General features: G+C 29.7%; 1 protein-coding gene across 1 annotated transcript; it reads left to right on the forward strand.

Annotated features, from left to right (window-relative positions):
• Positions 1-1,856: 1,856 nt before the first annotated feature.
• Positions 1,857-16,988, forward strand: LOC145843094 (sperm-associated antigen 17-like). The gene is made up of 24 exons (XM_082950558.1): positions 1,857-1,883; positions 2,407-2,525; positions 2,913-3,027; positions 3,581-3,707; positions 4,050-4,191; positions 6,645-6,759; positions 6,886-7,019; positions 7,292-7,522; positions 7,664-7,806; positions 8,513-8,652; positions 9,182-9,302; positions 9,450-9,607; positions 10,357-10,532; positions 11,436-11,659; positions 12,061-12,251; positions 13,291-13,368; positions 13,443-13,505; positions 14,528-14,593; positions 15,066-15,460; positions 15,519-15,635; positions 15,923-16,063; positions 16,405-16,561; positions 16,784-16,891; positions 16,966-16,988. The coding sequence occupies exons 1-23, from the start codon at positions 1,877-1,879 to the stop codon at positions 16,885-16,887; spliced, it is 3,264 nt and encodes a 1,087-aa protein (XP_082806684.1). The 5' UTR covers positions 1,857-1,876; the 3' UTR covers positions 16,888-16,891; positions 16,966-16,988.
• Positions 16,989-16,990: the final 2 nt, after the last annotated feature.

Consider the following 16,990-nt stretch of genomic DNA (forward strand, 5'->3'; position numbering starts at 1 on the left):
TATATGTTCACTCGATAAGAATTTTTAGTTAAACATAAGTAATACAGAGTTCTATAATTTTTAAGATAGTAAAAAAAACATGATTTAGTCTGTAATTTAAAATATTTTATTACTTTCTTTTTTTTTTCCTAAAAACTTACTAAATTAAATTTGTTTTTATCTGCACGAAGAATTTATTTTCTCATTGATTTTTTTTTAATTATAACAAAATTATTGTATGTATATACATTTACACATGAACTTTTAAAGCGTACCAAATTTCATAATACACTGTTTACACAACTACATTTAGTAAAAATTATATTTTTTAATAAAAATGATAATCCTATTTTTTATTTCAAAAGCTAAATTAGATTTAAAGCAGCCAGCTGAATGAAAATCTCGATACAGAAAAATTGTACTGAAAAATGAGAGAGGGTAAACTTTTTCTTTTGTTCTAATTCGAGATAATCATGACGTGCTGTTGTCTCGGTCGAAGCGATTTGTGAGCTCTCTGTAGTTTTCATTTCTGACCGTTTATTTTTGCTGCTATTTCGATTGACAGGCATACATTTCAAACGAACCGTTTCCTACCGAGGCACCTGCGATGTTTGAATGTTGGTGAAGCGTTCACCGTCAACTTTAAATAAAAAAACTCATTCAAGAGCGCAGTTGCGAATCATTAGTTGTCTTAGCACAAATAGATTTTTATGTAAATAAAGAATCTATCTTAAGACTGACGGTTGTAAAAATGACTATAAAACGTCGATTAAGCCGGACTGTAAAACGACGTTTTCCTATAAATCGTATGTTTTTAATGCAGGCCTTAAAATAAACGGCAGCTAAATGCAAACTTTATTCACAAGGTAGTTTACTGACAGTTTATTTTGTTGACGAAATTTTTCCAGACTTCGTGCATTGTTCTCTTTTTATGACCTATCGATTAAATTGTAAAAGTTTTTTAGTTTTTTAATATATTTGAAATTTTATATCATTTTATGCTTATAACAAAAAACCATATAGTAGCAAAAAATTAAAAATCTTTAAAAATAATTTAAAAAAGGATTTTTTAAAACACATAATAACTTGGTTTTGTTTTTTTCTTTTAAATCTCTTTAAAACTATATAACAATTGATTAATTTCGATAAAACTTCTACAAAATTGTAATTATCAATTTTTAAAACTGTTTACTTAATTTACTTTGCCAAATTTTTACAATTTGCATCGAAAAATAAATTTATTTAATTGATTAACAGTTTTTCATAAACTAGAATTTGTATAAAAATTTTAATTTATAAATGTATAATGAAACATCCTGTTCAGTAATTGGGTTAAAAATTCGATTCAGCAAGCTTCAAAGGCCGCACTTGACTTTCACTTCCATTCTTAATACGCGAGCCACTTAAAAACAATTTTAAATTAATGAGCAGCATGCAAGTTTATTGCGAGCAACTAAATCTGGCTACTTATATGAAAACAAAATTGTGAATGACGCAAGATAAAAGGTGAGAAATTTTCACTTTGATCACAAATTTGCACTACAAGCTCTGTATGCTTTCTTAATACAGTTTTGTTAAGGTTTATGAAATTTTTCGAGCCAAATCCTCGTGTTTTGAGCACAAGTTTTTATTAAATGGGGGAAAGTTGTTATTGTTGTTCGCTGGTTCATTGCTTGCCCCACTTGATAGTTCAACAACCCTTCATTTTTGTGAAGGCTGAAGTTGTCTGCCTCAAGTCGAGTGTAATTAGCAGCAACTTGCTTTGTTCAAATCTACCAAATGTTTAAAACTGCACTTAAACAAAGCAGCTAAGAATATATTTTATTTTTTGCTGAATGAATCTTGTGTGCTTGAGTCAAGCTTTGCAAGTTGAGAAATTCAATTAGTGTTTGAAAAAATGATTAGTAATTTTTTTTTTTACTTTACTAATTGTTTTAAAACAATGTCTTTAAGATATTATTAGGTTTTAAAAAAATAACATGTTTAATAAAAGTTTCAGTCTTTTTGGATATTTACTTATATTATTTTAGATATTTTAAATTTACTATTTGAGTTGATTTTCAACTTCAAACTAATTATATACTTGTCCTAAGGATTGATTTGTAAACAAAATGCGCATGTTAAGTTTATGTGTACTAAATGTTCAAACACAACTAAAACAAAATATTTTATTTAGTAAACTAATTAATCTTCATGAAATGATTAAAAGCAGAACAACCTACTTATAGTTTATGTTTTGAAATGATTACCTTACTTTAATAATAAGTATAGTCTAATTTTAAACAGTTTGACATGTTTAGTAAAAATTGATAATAACCTCGTTTTCTCATAACCTTTTGTTCTGTTATTAATTGTTTCTTATAATATATATATTATTTATAAACTTCACTAAACATACTTGTATCTAACTTGACAATTTTACGATAGGTGAAGTATTTGGGCCAACTGTGAGACAGTATTACCCTCAACCAATAGGAGAAGAGATTTCCAGAGTCATTATGTACGATGGAACAGTAGTGAAAAATATGAAGGATGGTTCAACACAAGTCAGATTAAATTATATATATATATATTTAATCTGGTTTTAGTTTTAGTAATGAGTCGATTTTTTTTTTTAATATTGACAAAACATATTTTTACTTAAAGAAAAACAACTATAATAAAGTTAATTTCTACAATTTAATTATAAAAATTCTTATATATATAAAACACGCATGGTAAAGTTGTTTATACTAAAAAATTTTACAAAAAAATACTTTATCTAAGTTCTTAAACCTCTTTTTCAAAGCATCAAAATGTTAAATATTTTGTAATAATATATATGCATTTAAATATTTCTACTGTTTACATTAAATATGAAACCATAAACCAAGTTTTATCTGACTTAATTAATCTTCATATGATCACTTAAACCTGAAAACATTTATGTACAGGTTTTATGTTTGGACGGAACAGTTCACACAGCAGGTTTCGATGAAGGTAATTACCCTAAAGACGACCAAAACACCCCTAATTCCCCAAGTTATGTTGGGGACAGTTACAAAAAGAGTGAGTATAACTTATATGTTTCTGAATTAGAATTCTATTTATCTCTTAGTAAAAGTTAAAGCAGGATTAGATTGGTGAGCTCAAAATTTAAACAGTTTAACCAGGTTCATATTAAAGGCAACACAGAGCTTTAAATAAGTTGTTATCATCGATGTTTCTGACTATTGTTTCGTCGTTATTTGCAGCAACTATTAAAGCAAAAATAATATTTAGAAATAAATTTTAAAATAAAACCATACATAGTGACATACTATCGATATAAATTACTAAAACAACTTGAATTTATTTATTTTTTACTAGTAAAATCACAGAAAAAAAGCCTAAGTATAAGTACTAATTCATTATATTAAAGTTACTGGGAAATCAACTTAAAATAAATCATAAAAATTTTCATTTATCAAGTTTAACGCCAAATTAAAAACTCAATAGCGGTATTGTCAAAAGAGTTAAGAGTTAATCGTTAAAGAATTATTTCAAAACTTTTCTTTGTTGCTATCACCCCTTTTCATCGCCACTCGAAAATCTTTCATCGCAATTAATTTTCTCACGACAGACTCTGTGGTGCAAGGGGGCGTTGTGAAAGGAGGAAATGGGAGAAAATCCAACGCAAAGGAGGAGAAAAGGGCCTCCAACTCTCACCGAAATCCAGCAGTTTACCTCCAACCATCCGAAATTTACAAGTTTATAAAACTGTTAATTATAAAAAAAAATTACTAAACTATAAGTTCTAAAACATTTATAAAGTCTTTGCAACAATACATAAAAACTTGTAAGTAATTCTGCATGTTTCGCTTTTAAGTTGTAAACTAAAAATATATTAAAAACCCATTAAATTTCGGAAACCCTCTGTTTTTCTTGAGTTAATTCATTTAACTTTAAAACTCATGAATGACAGGATGTTTTAAAAGAAAAGCAGTTTTTTTAGATATAGTAGTAATTTCAATCAAAAATAAAATAATGAAATACTTTACATTTTCTTCTGATACATTATCTTTTTATTCTAACTAATTAACCAATCACAGGTTGGATGGTGGAGATCATACGGACCAATTGTGGCAGACTACGTCAATATGCGGTGACGTCAGCATCACGTGCCACAACAAACCTTCTCAGCCAATCACCAAGCGAGTTTGCTACGTCGCCAAGGACCCAATCACTAGAGAGGTGAGTTTGAAAACAAAAGCAAAATTTATTTAGTTTTATTGACTTTTCATGACTAGATAAAACAATATTCTATATTTCCTAAAGATGGTAGTAAAATTCAAACATCAATACTCATTTAGTAAAATGTTTTTTGGAAAAAAGAAAAGGTTTTCAATATTAAATCGAGCGGCACTAATCCCAGCTGATTGATCCTTTTCTCTTATTTCAAACAAAATCTTGTTTGCAGTAAACAAATAGTTTATGCTAAAATCGCCATCTATTTTGCCGGTAATTACCTTCACTTTGCTAGCAATTGTTACCCCAAACAAGCTTACAAAAATCCTATGAAGTTCAACTGAAATTGACATTAATTTTAATTGCTTTTTTTGCTTTATTCATGCGTTAAAGTGCATTAAATTGCATTTGAACTGCTTTAATTTTCTCTTCAATTTCTAAGATAAAGTTTCATACCCAGTTTAATTGACTTGTAATTCCATTTTAGTATCTTGTAAGTTTTCTATTGACAGTTTAATTATTTTAAATAGTCAAAATATCCTGTATTTCAACTTAGCAATTTTTTAACTTTAAACTGTTTAACCTGTTTTTATTATCTATATATCTTACAATGTTTAAATCATTTTTCATCAATTTAACAAACTTTATAAATTTGAAAAATACTAAAAAGAAGTTTCTTAGACCAATTAGATTTTCGTGTTCTTTTAACAACTTGCGGGTCAATATCACATATACTTGTTTCATTTTTATCAATATGGGTGAATCACACGAGGGGTCAGCAAACCATCAATCACGTGACTGTTTGACCGTAACCAATCACATCGATTCAATCTTCCGACAAAAACAAATTGCATCAAAAAATCGGCTTCTTAAGTGGTGTCAGCCCGCTAATTCAATTTGCTTTTTCAGCTGCCCTGTCTCTCTGAGAAAAAAATCCCTTTAAATCCAATTTGTGTGTGGCGATTCGATTTCACGGCGTGACGTAAAAATGTGACGTCACAACTAGCAGATGCTCGATTCCCACCAGCAGCCTGTCAACTTTCTCACACATGAAAGGATTTAAAAGGGAATTTCCCTCCTATCAAAAGATTTTGCGGTTGTTGGGGTGAATTTGAGATGACCCTCGAAATGTTTGCGCGTCTTTTGTCATCGCCGCCCTCAATCCAAACACTAGAACCTGACTTGAGCGACTTTTTATATTATAAGCCACGTTTTTTGTTTTATTTTCCGAATAGTGTTTTTGTGATGCCGTCGAGCTAAATTTTAATCTATCATCATAAACGCGCTCATGTATGATCTAGAAAGAGGTTATAAGCTGCATTTTGATTGATTAGTTGAAGTCACTGGTGTGTGACGGACCAATTGACGGTGATTGGCCAATTTCAAAGTGACAATATCGTGCCAAACGTTATTATGCCCAGGTGCAATTTTTCTATCTGCAGTTGCAAATATTATCTGATGTAGAAATATCACAACTATTTCAAGTAGCTTGTTGTGATTTTCAAAGGGTTGTCAAGTGTGGGCTATTAAAATTTCATAATAATGTATAGATAGTTTGAATTTTTATTGCAAGTTTAACAAATATAAAACTAGTTGCAATATATTGGGTAACAAAGTTATAAATATTTTTGCGCAGAATTGGATATGTGAAGCGAAAATGTTTGTAATTGATAAATTCGAATGTTTGCATACAAACGAAAACTTATGATTTATTTATAATTTCAAATGTTATTAATTGCTTTGAATATGTTTCTGTACTTTCAAATTCTTTTAGCTACTTTCTGCTTTAAGTTTAAAAACCACCGAAAAGTATTAGCATGGAGTAAACTTTTCAAAATTTGTAAAAGCAAAGTTTTGGGTATTTATTTTTTAAGAAAGCAATTGTATAATAAATTATAATTGTTTAGTTCAATGAAAATTTTACTTATACAATTCGTTTTAAAAACTCCTGTTAAGGACATTTTTTAGAAACTTATATAAAAAATGTTGATAAACCTGTTTTTTTTTAACTTAATGAAAGATATAGAAAGCTCCGTAATCATTTTTTAATTATTTTTAGTTCTTAAGTGTGTAAATATTGTTGATTTATATATTAGTATATGTTGTAGAAGTATTTGTAAGTGTAGATAACTTTGTTTTAATAGTTTAACATTATTGTATTTACCTTTAAAATTTCTCTCAATGCAATCAAAATTTTGTAACATAAAGTAAAGTTTAAGCATTGAAAACTTTCCTTCTTGAAAAGCTGTTAGCTAAGCTTGGAGTCTAGCTTTAGTAAACTTAAAGATTTAAAACTATATTACATAAAACAACTTTTTTATTAGTATATGTTTTACAAGTATTTGTAAGTGTAGATAACTTTGTTCCAAGGTAATTTAATATAATTGTTTTTACTTTTACTTTGAAATTAAATCAATACGTTAAAACAATAAAATTTTAAAACACAATATTTTTCCCAGGTAATGTACAGTTTAGAGGACAGTACAGTTCTGGTTGAAAGACCTGACGGTGGACTGGTTTGTGACCACGAAGACGGAACCAGAATAACCAAATTTTTCACCTACGACCAATTCGGTTAGAATTTTTTAAATATTTAATCTCTAAGGTATTTTTTGTTTTAAGCATTTTCTGAAACACTCCTTATTACAAGGTAAAGTATAAAATAAAGTTTCTGAATACTAATTTTATGTTTTTTTACAGGCCACATAGTATGGCTGGTTCGAGTTGAATGTGAAGGATTTGCCACTGTCACATTCGATCTGACAAATGGCGAGTCCATGACCTTATTTGGAAGTGGTACAACTCTGTCCATGTCTCAGGATCAGGACTACAAGGTTTAAACGGTTTTATATAGTTTTCTTTTAATTAAAGATACTAGTTCTGCTATTATTTAGGCGTGTGAATCTACTAATAACTGTTTTAATAGTTTTTGTTTTGTTTTTACAAAAGCTCAAGTTCAGATAAATCAATTAAAAATAACTAAACCTATTTAAAATAAAAGCACCAAAATTATTTTTTGTTTACCACAAAAGAAGTTCCAACATCAAATATTAAATAAACAATCAAACAAAGGTTGTTTATTAAAATTAAACCCAAACAACAACAGCTGTCGCATTGGACGGGGGGAATCTTCGTGCTTTCCCGCGGCGGCACCGCCCTCTACCGACCTGCCCCCGAAAGCCCACCGGCCAGGAAGCGATCGGACACGGACATCAGCAGGGAGAACGTCGGGGGTGAGGAGAACTTCTCAGGCGAGGAGGAGCAGGTCACTTATTTGTTGCGTCAAAATGACCCCGTCTGCTTCGAAATGAGCGACTTCGACGGCAACGTTTTTCAGGTTCAAGTTTTGTTTTTTTATAATTTATTTATTTTTATATCAGTTTAAAGTTTTTAAAGCATTTACAAACTGTCAAGTAATTTTTTTAAGCACAAAAAAAATATCCACTTTTTCTCGAGCTAAACAACTTTCTCCCCACAGATCAGGAACAACGGGTGTGTGACGTCATACAACGTGCATCAGGGCTGCGTGGAGGAATATGAAGACGAGGAGGGAGAAAACCCTGCAATGAATATCGAGGGTCAGCAAAAGTACCTGAAAAAATACGCAAAACACCCGCCCAGGTAAAAATATGTGAAAATTCGTTGGACTTATTTGAAAAAAGATAAGGATAGGTATTTAATCAAAATTTTAAAAATGTAAGGCGAGTTCATTTTTAAATTACTGAACAATTTGTTAAGTTTTTTACAGCATTTATATGTTCTTATTTTTAAAATACTTGCTTTAAAAAACTGTAAATGAAAACTTAATTTAACTACCTTACGTACAAGTTAAGAACAGGCTTATTGAAACTTTAGTTTCCTAGGACAAAATAATGAACTAGAGTTTGCTTTTCTGCTGAATAGGATTTAAAAAATTTAAATCAGTTTTGTTATGCCGTTAAAATTCATGCTGCGTAGATAATTTAAATATGCAAGTATTTTTGTTCTTTGTGTAAATATTTTAAATCAGTGCTTTATAAGTAATCAACTGCTACAAGATGAAAAATTAAACATTTTTTAAAATATTTATAAAACATTGTTTAAATACATTTTGAGTTTTAGTAATAGTTCGTTTAATTTTTGAAAACTTGTTTTTTTCTTTCGTTCAATAGACAACGTATTTTTGTAACATATTTTTCTTAAAATTTTTTAGATTTGTCCACAGAATTTGCTAACTAAATGAACAAAATTAAATAAACTTTAAATATCAAGTTAGATTGTGTAAATAATAGTTTAAAGTCGTGTACTGTGAAATAAACAAACAAAAGTGCTTATTCTTTTTTTGCAGATTATTTGTAGTCAAGAATGACGGAAGCGGATACGAATTGTTACGTCATAGTGACGTCAAACCTTCCATACAGGCTGCCGAATTGGACCAGTTTACTGCTGTTGTCAAGGACCAGTTGCTAGGTGACACAACTGCAGTTGGTACGTTGCAATCATACATCATTTGCAAAATTAATAAAATTTTGTTTTAATTGTTCGTTGCAGTTATATACTTGGTTTCTTACAAAGAGCGTTGTTATATTGTAGTTTGCTTAAGCTTTTGACTGGTTTTTTATATATTTAAGTATAAATAAATCTAGACCACTGGTTGAAATTTTCATTATTGTGGACAGTAAAATAGTTAAGAAAAATTGTGTGCATACTGGATAGATTAATATATATATTACAACAACATAATAAAAGTTATTCTTGTCCTTACTATGAATAAATTCTTATTAAAAACTATCAAAAGGTAGCTTTTCAACAAAAATTAGTATATGTTGTAACTAGTTTTTTTAGAAATGCTACTACCCTCAAAATTTATGTGCACAGTGTTTCAACTATGTACAGTACAAGCTTACACTTTAGGAAACACTGCCATAGAAAACACAATCCGTTTTTTTTTAGAATTTATTATAATGTTCTTAAGGTAAACATATTAATTTAAGTCATAAAAATACAATTTATTCAGGGTTGACAATAATGCGACCTCATCACAACGATCTCGGGCAAGTTTGGAAATTGGACAAAATAGAAAGTGAAATAATCCCGCCAAATATCAGATCACGTGACCTGCAAACCTACGACTTCTGGTTGGTTGTTTATTTGAAGAATGTTATACAAAATAATGGTTGTTGTAACAATTATTTGTTATTTAAATTTGTTCACAAAATACGCATGCAAATTTTATATTAGATTGGTAAAATAGAAATAGTTTATTATGTGCCTATTCATTTCAGGAAGCCAGTCAGTGAAAAAATCTTCCAATTTGGTCACAAAAAAGGCAGGGGACTAGCAATTGGGTCGTTGGAGCCGCCAAAACCCACACCAGTGGCCCCAACTTGTCCTGATACATTGGAAGTGCGCCAGTTGGTCAGACATCCGGAAATTTCAAACGGTAAGAAAATTTCTGCAACAAAAAAGAAAGTTTTTATTTTGTTTTACTTTGTTTTAAATATTTAAAAACATTAAACCTTAAAGTTTTTACCACCTTTCACTTTCGATTTTTCAATACATAGTTGTCATTGACAGAAAAGCTCTAAGCTGAAAGTAATGAAGTTTTAACGGCTTTCTGTTTGTACTGAGATAAGGTTGAGTGCTCGACAAACATTTCCAACTGTGAATTGTTTACAATTTCCAGTTAAAATAAGTTTTGTCACCTGCCGTTGATTGCTTTGTAAATTTTCTAAACAAAAGCTGTTTTTGTGCTTAATTTCGATTAATCTTTGATTAATGCGCTTAAACAGACAATAAAATGTGCCTTTTTAGAAGAACTTGAAATTTTTTAAGGAAGTTCGCCTTGATATTTGAAGTTTATGTAACAAAGTTTCAGTCTGATATTCCTTATATTTGAAACGTCATTAATTATCTTAGTTTCCAATACTTTAAACAACGACTGAGTATTACCGATTAATATTTAGTGAAAATATTAAATACTATAATTTTATTTTAGTTTAAGTCTTAATGTGAAGTATGTATTTAAAATAGATAACTGTACTTGCATTTTTACTTAGTAAAGTTTAATATAAAACATAAATTTAGTTTACTAAAATTTACTTTTGCTGCAACTTATACTTTTTAAAACAGGCTGTTTCAATTATAAATTTCTGTAAAAAAAGTTAATTTTTCACAACGATGTCCGCACAGAAACGCGTTCGATGCTTCAGAAGAGGTTCCTGGAGTTTGTGAGGAAGTTATCGCGTGAGGAGATCCACAGGAAGCTGATGCAGATGGAAGATCCGAGGGAGGAGGGAGAAGTGAGGAGGGCGGAGGATCTTCTCACCTTACTCCTCCACTACGACGACAATGTCAAAATGTTGTCTGTACGTTTACCAACATTATTTATTTATAGCAAATAAAGGTGTTTGAGAAAGTGAAGAACAATTTTTTAATTTTAGTATTTATATATATATTTTTTTAATGGAATGTATGTGTAATACCTAGTATTATTTTAATATTGCAGTACTTTTTACTAATATATGTCTTATTGTTTGTCGTTATGATTGAAATATTGCTCATTAATTATACTTTCAATAACTTTCATCTTTCAAAATCTAAAACGGCAAAGTCATGCATCCAACTTATACGCATTGTCTATTGACACGTTTAATCGTCGATAATTCTTCTCCTTATCAAATACAAACAACTTTCACATTTTAAATTGAATCAACAACTGAGGCCATTGTCATGTCTCTACAAAAGGTGAATCTTTTTTGATGGATTTAAAGTATCGAAATCCTTTCTTTTGTCCGTTTTGTTGCCCATCAGTGATATATCAAATATTTGTTTAGTCATTTGCATTTGAGCCTGGCAATAAAAAGTGGCGAAAAGTGACAAGTGTTTGTTTTACGACACGAAATTGTTTTGTTTTCGCCGCCTAAGTGCTTTTTGTTTAGTCAGCAGTAAAGTTTGTTGTTTGGAAATTTGGGTTTTGTTTACAAACGAAAGCTTTTAATTCATCTGTTCAGCTAAAATTTAACCGGCCATTTTCTCTTACGATTAAACAAAAGTTTTTGCTTTTAAAGTCGTAAAAAATAATTAACGTTTTTGTGTCATTCTACTTGATAGGAAGCAATTACTTAACGTTAAAGGGTGACAATTTATTTAAAAAAATGCGCTTCTTTTTTGACTCACTTTACATACATTTATTGATATAAAACTAAACTATTTAAAGATAATGCAAAACTTCTTCTACATCCAACGTAAGTGTTGCAAACTTTTTTCAGCCCCACAAGGACAGCAATGCCCCGATCGACCGCGAAGAAGAAATAATTCCGACGAATGTTCAACCGCTAGGCGACGTTGTTTGCATGAAGCACAATTACGAGAAGGCGCTTTCACCCGAAAAACCCCCGACTCCGAGAAGGGCGTCGGTCAATCTGACCAGGGAAGATTGGGATCAGATCAGAGAGGAGCTGCTGGAAGAAAGCTGCAACAGGAACGCTCTGAGGTCGAAAAAAACAAATTATTTTAAATCTTAATTGTATGTACATGTTAAATGTATGTACTAGGGTGCATCTGTTGCCCCGACCTAAGAATTCCTAAGAAAACTAGGAAGTTCCTACGTTAATTTTTATTCTGAGAACATTTAACTGATGTTTTTGTTGTAACCATAAAATATATAGCATTCAGCTAATTTCCTAAACTGTTTTTACTCAACTTTTTATTAATACATATATTATAGGTAATAATTAAGTAGTATACGCCATATAACTAGATATTTTTAACGGTATTTTCAGAGTCATAAAAATTTGCTCACTTAGTATCCCAGTTGTTTGATCAATCTAAAAGTATTTTTTTACTTTCTGTAAACCACACATTTGTTATTATGACGTCACTATTTATTAACAGATACAAGAAAGTGCCGACGTACTTTCAGAGTGAGGAGGGCAGAGAGTGGTTACGGACGCAAACGGAGCTGCTCAACGAAGCCAGCAAGCGGCTGAAACCGCGGCAACAGATGAGCGTGTTGCTAGGCAACAACGACGAGAAGGTGTACGTGGGGAAGCACCCCATCGACAAGATGAACGTCACCAGTAATGGTAATGTGACGTCATATTAAAGAATTTTGATAAAATAATTTAAACTTTTTGAATTTTTCTTTTTAATATGAGCAAGATGTTTTAGCTTCTAATAATTATAATTGATTAAACAGCTGCAAGAGTAAAAACAATAAAAAAATTCTACTAAGTTAAAACTGTAATTTTATTTTGAAAATAGACTTATTAAGTAAAAGTGAGTAAGTAGTGTAACATATTTTCTTTGTGGAAAAACATTTCAGTAAGTCTTGATATTTATTTATTTGTTTGAAAAAGAGGCAAAAATATAAATCTATATGTGTTTCTACTTTTTAGTCTAATTATTCATTTTGGGTATAAAGTTTGATAAACGTAATGTAAAAATTGATTGTTTCAAAAACTAAATCTGTAAATACTGAAGAAAAGTAAATTTAGTTTGAAATTTAAAATGATTAAACATTAAAATATTACTTTGAGTTGTCAAGTACTTTCAGAACATTACTTTTATATTTATAGATAATTGTTTCAGTTTTAATAATTGCAAATAATTGTAAATTTTTAACGTTAATACTGATTTAATTGAAAAAGTAACCCTCAGTATATTAAAAACATGAAATTGTGCCAAAATATTTGACCTCGACTTAAACAGATGTTTTTTTCTTTTTAAAAAATATCAGCACAACTTTAATTAACTTGCTCATATTGCTAGTTTTCTCGGGAAGCTTGCCAAAACTAAGTTCAAAATGCCACAAACTTTCCAATTACTTTTGTATCACTATTAGTTTCCCTTTTAGTTTAAAGTTAACTTTTTTTCCAAGCTGTTTATTGTGTGATTGAGCTTTTAATTGAATCAATAATCATAACGAATTATAAATGTTTTACTTCTATAAAGCACTTGAAATATTTTTTTTACTATAAACACAGCATCCTAAAAATGTTTACTTTGTTTAAAAGACTAACAAAATAAAGTTATTATATTTTAAACTACAAATTTATTATTAATAGTTAGTTAGTTAATGAAATTTTTGATAAATTGTGAATAACATGTGTTATAAAACTTTAGAGGAATCAATACTAGAAGTTAATGAACTGAGAAGAAAAAGTATGGCCGCAAAAGAAGAAAAGTTACAGCGTAATTCAGGTGATTTATATTTGGAATTTTAACATTTTAGTATTACTTTTTGTTTGCTTATTAATTACTTTTATATTTTGCAGTTAATGCACAACAAAAGTCAATTTTGCAACAAATTAATGAGTCAGTATCCACTGATAATGAAAGTAAGTTACATTTATTTGTTTACAAATTGTTTTGAGACTATTGACATCAAATAAAAAGATATATTAATAAAACTTTTTGTTTTTATCAGCCTTTCGCAGAAAAAAAAAAGTTGTTTAAACACAATATTGTTTCATTAATAATAGCTTATATTAAATTTTAACTAAAACATACATAAGCTGAAATTTTATAGTTTTATATGTTTGATAAATAAGTGTACTTCTAAGTATGCGTTTTTATGATCAACTTCTGTTTTAAACTAGGAAATTAGATCACGACTTTATTAATTCATATAATGTATCCCTTTTTGATACAGCTAGTTTTATATGCAATTTCATTACCGAACATGAGCATATTGAGTTTATTCACAAAATTGTTCGTTTTATCAAAAGCCTCACAGCGAATTTTATCAAAGCTTCCAAATCGATGCGAAAATTAAGAAGCATTTTGCTTTGCTGCGATGGAAAAAGTTAATCAATTTTTCGTAACATTTGCTAAATTAAAAGCACATTTTATCGATTCTATTCCGCCGCTGTTTGCGTGCTATAAGGTAAATGGCAAAATTGTATGGATTTTATAAACATTATAAAGCAGGCTTCTTATCGTATAAGTATGATATTTATTCGAGCCGATCAAAAATCAATAGAATTAACAAGAATCTCCTACAAATCTTACGTTTACTTATTTTCTATCTTTTGTTTGCATGTAGATTTCACGGTATTTACTTACTTAATTTTGTAAGTAAATGTTTCAAAAATCTACTTAATAAATATAAGATATATTGTGTCTTAAAAACATGATAATTTTGTTTATAATACTACATTTTTAATTCTATATATATATATATTAGTTGTATATGTGAATTCTACCGTTGATAAACAAGTATAAAGTATTTAAATTTATATCGTTAATTATGTAATTATTTTAACCTTAAATATATTTTTTTATATTAATTCATTTCTATACTAAATATAAGTTAAAGATTTGTCTATTTTAGTACTATTTCGATTTTATTTATTTACAGAACCTTGTAAAGAAGATGGTGAAGTTTTATCAAATCGATCTACAAGTGGATCTACAAAACAAAAAGGTCAACAATATTTTAGTAGTTTTTAAATTTCCTTTGAAAAATACTTAGTTATTAGCACATTTTAATGATTACAATCAAAGTTAATAATATCTTTGTTTTTTTGAACGTAGCTTTTGTTAATCTTACTAATACTAGATTTAATTTTCTAAAATTTAAAATTCAATATGTTAATCTTAAAAAGTACACAATTTTTAAATACAAAGTTAAAAAGTTATAAAAAACGTACTTTATGAAAAACAAAATATCTAAGTAATAGCTGAGGTTATTGATCACATAAGCTATTTTTTTAAAAACAGTTTATACTTCAAATTTGATTCTGAACTAAAGTTGTGAAATAAAGATCATAAGTATCTAATATAAATTTTTACGGATTAAGAGGATATATAAAAAGTATATTTTAATCAAAATTATCTTTTAAAAGTTCTAAATGTTTAAGTTTAAATTATTAGAAATAAAATCTTCACATGTTCAGACTCAACATTCATCAATTCGAACGTCGAAGAAAAATTCCCCGAAAACAAAAATTCCCCTCCGCCGTTGGAAACCGACGCGTTGCCTGGCAACGACGACGAGTGGAAGCTGCGGCGCTTCGACGTCATGAGCTGGCCCAATGACGTCATCGGTCCCCGCAGGAGCAGGCACCCGGTGGCGCCCCCCATCGGCCGCCAAACGCAGGCGAGGCCCATCGACAGCGACGAGCACATTTTGAGGGATTTCTACCGGCTGCGGCGCCCCGGAGAAGTAAAGATGAATAAAACGGAAGCGGTGGTGCAGAAAGGCGGCAAAGTTAAAGGGGAGAAAGGCGTGAGTGACGTCATAATGCAGTCGCTGCTCGCTTTCAAGCCAAACGCGGTGCCCAACACCAAGGTTTGTTGTGACGTCATAACTATTTTACGTACTTGTTTATTTTTGTTTTTTATTTTAGTACATAGAAATAGAAGAGCCGGTAAGAAAGCAGGTGAACAATGTGTCCATAGCAGGACCAATAAGCAAGGGAAACATGAAAGTTATGAAAAGAGGAGTAGAACTTCATCCTAGACAAGTAATATTTTAAGTCAAATTAAAACCTGTTGATCATGATTTTTTTTTTTCAATTTAACGAAGTTCTGTAACATATTTTTCAAAATTTAATACGCTTCAATATAAGTTTAATTAATTAATCTTTAGTTTTTACCAGAATTTAAGAGCATCTAGATTCTAGAAGTAAACATTTTTCTAGACATATTTACCTTAGCAATTTTTTGTTTTATCTTTAAACAGACATAACAAAGCTAGTTTAATAAACTTATGGAATATGAAGAACTACATAAAAATTTGATTTTGTTTCAGTTGAATCTGGGAAAATTGGTGGAAGGTAAGATGTATTGCTGCACATTCAGGATTCGAAATGTTGGCATCGATACCATCAAATACCGAATAAAATCCCCTCCAGTCAACACTGGAATCCGAATCAGATACGCTCCTAAAAAAGTTGGTTTCATTAAATTGCTGCAAGTTTTTGTAAACAATTTTTTGTTATGTATTTTCTGCAATCGGATAATTACAGATAGAAGTTTAATAGTAGTAGTAAAGTATGAACAGAACGTAACAAATAATTGTTTTAAATCGAACATTTTAACAAATATTTTTCAAATTTTAATTGTTAGATAATTTAGGTTTCATAGATTTGAAATAAGATTCACGGCTGTATATGTTAAAGTCTGATAAGTTTTTACGTATTTATACAGCTTGTTATCGCACAAGTCAGTCAAGTATAAATACTTTTTAAAGATCTTATTTGGCCTTTTTTTATAAAATAGTAACTTACAAAGATACCAGCCGGTTTGGAGCAGAAAGTAACGATAGACATTTGTGCGATTGCACCGAATGTGCTAGTTGGAGATATTGTTGGAAGTTTGAACTATCAGCTTCAAATTATTGCTGAAACTGAAATTATTCACCTTCCAATTCGAGCCACTATTCTTCTATGTAGTTAATTTTGTTGTTTGTAATTATTTTACCAATTAGGACGTTATTTAATCTTTTTGCTCAAAAAGCTTTGTAATGTCGTTGTTTTTATAGTTTGGTTTTATGTAAGTTGACTTTAAAACTCAAGGGAAAGCTGAACTTATTAAAGCATACTTTATATTGAATAATTTAGACTTTGCAGTTTAAATCAAAAAATCTAAATTAATGTACTAATAAAAACAGCAAACGCGTACAACACCATTGAAAATGAAGAGGAAAAGTGTGCAGTTGTCAAGTTTAATTCAAATGTTGATGTCAAGTCTTGTGTTTCTGGCGATATGGTGTAACTAAGTTGGTTCAACTGTAGTTTTTATGACTCGTGTTGTCACTAATAGTTCCAAACGATTTATCGATTAATTTTACAGATTCAGGTTTAAGCTGTGGACCCAT

The sequence above is a fragment of the Thalia democratica genome, chromosome 8, assembly GCF_965202585.1.
Source record: "Thalia democratica chromosome 8, ktThaDemo2.hap1.1, whole genome shotgun sequence".
NCBI classification, from domain to species: Eukaryota; Metazoa; Chordata; class Thaliacea; order Salpida; family Salpidae; genus Thalia; species Thalia democratica.

What these genes read in the sequence shown, in the direction of transcription:
- LOC145843094 (XM_082950558.1), top strand. An exon ending in CTCAGGATCAGGACTACAAG is followed by an intron (nt 7,020 to 7,291) that starts GTTTAAACGGTT and finishes AAACAACAACAG; the next exon opens with CTGTCGCATTGGACGGGGGG. An exon ending in TGGATCTACAAAACAAAAAG is followed by an intron (nt 14,594 to 15,065) that starts GTCAACAATATT and finishes TCACATGTTCAG; the next exon opens with ACTCAACATTCATCAATTCG.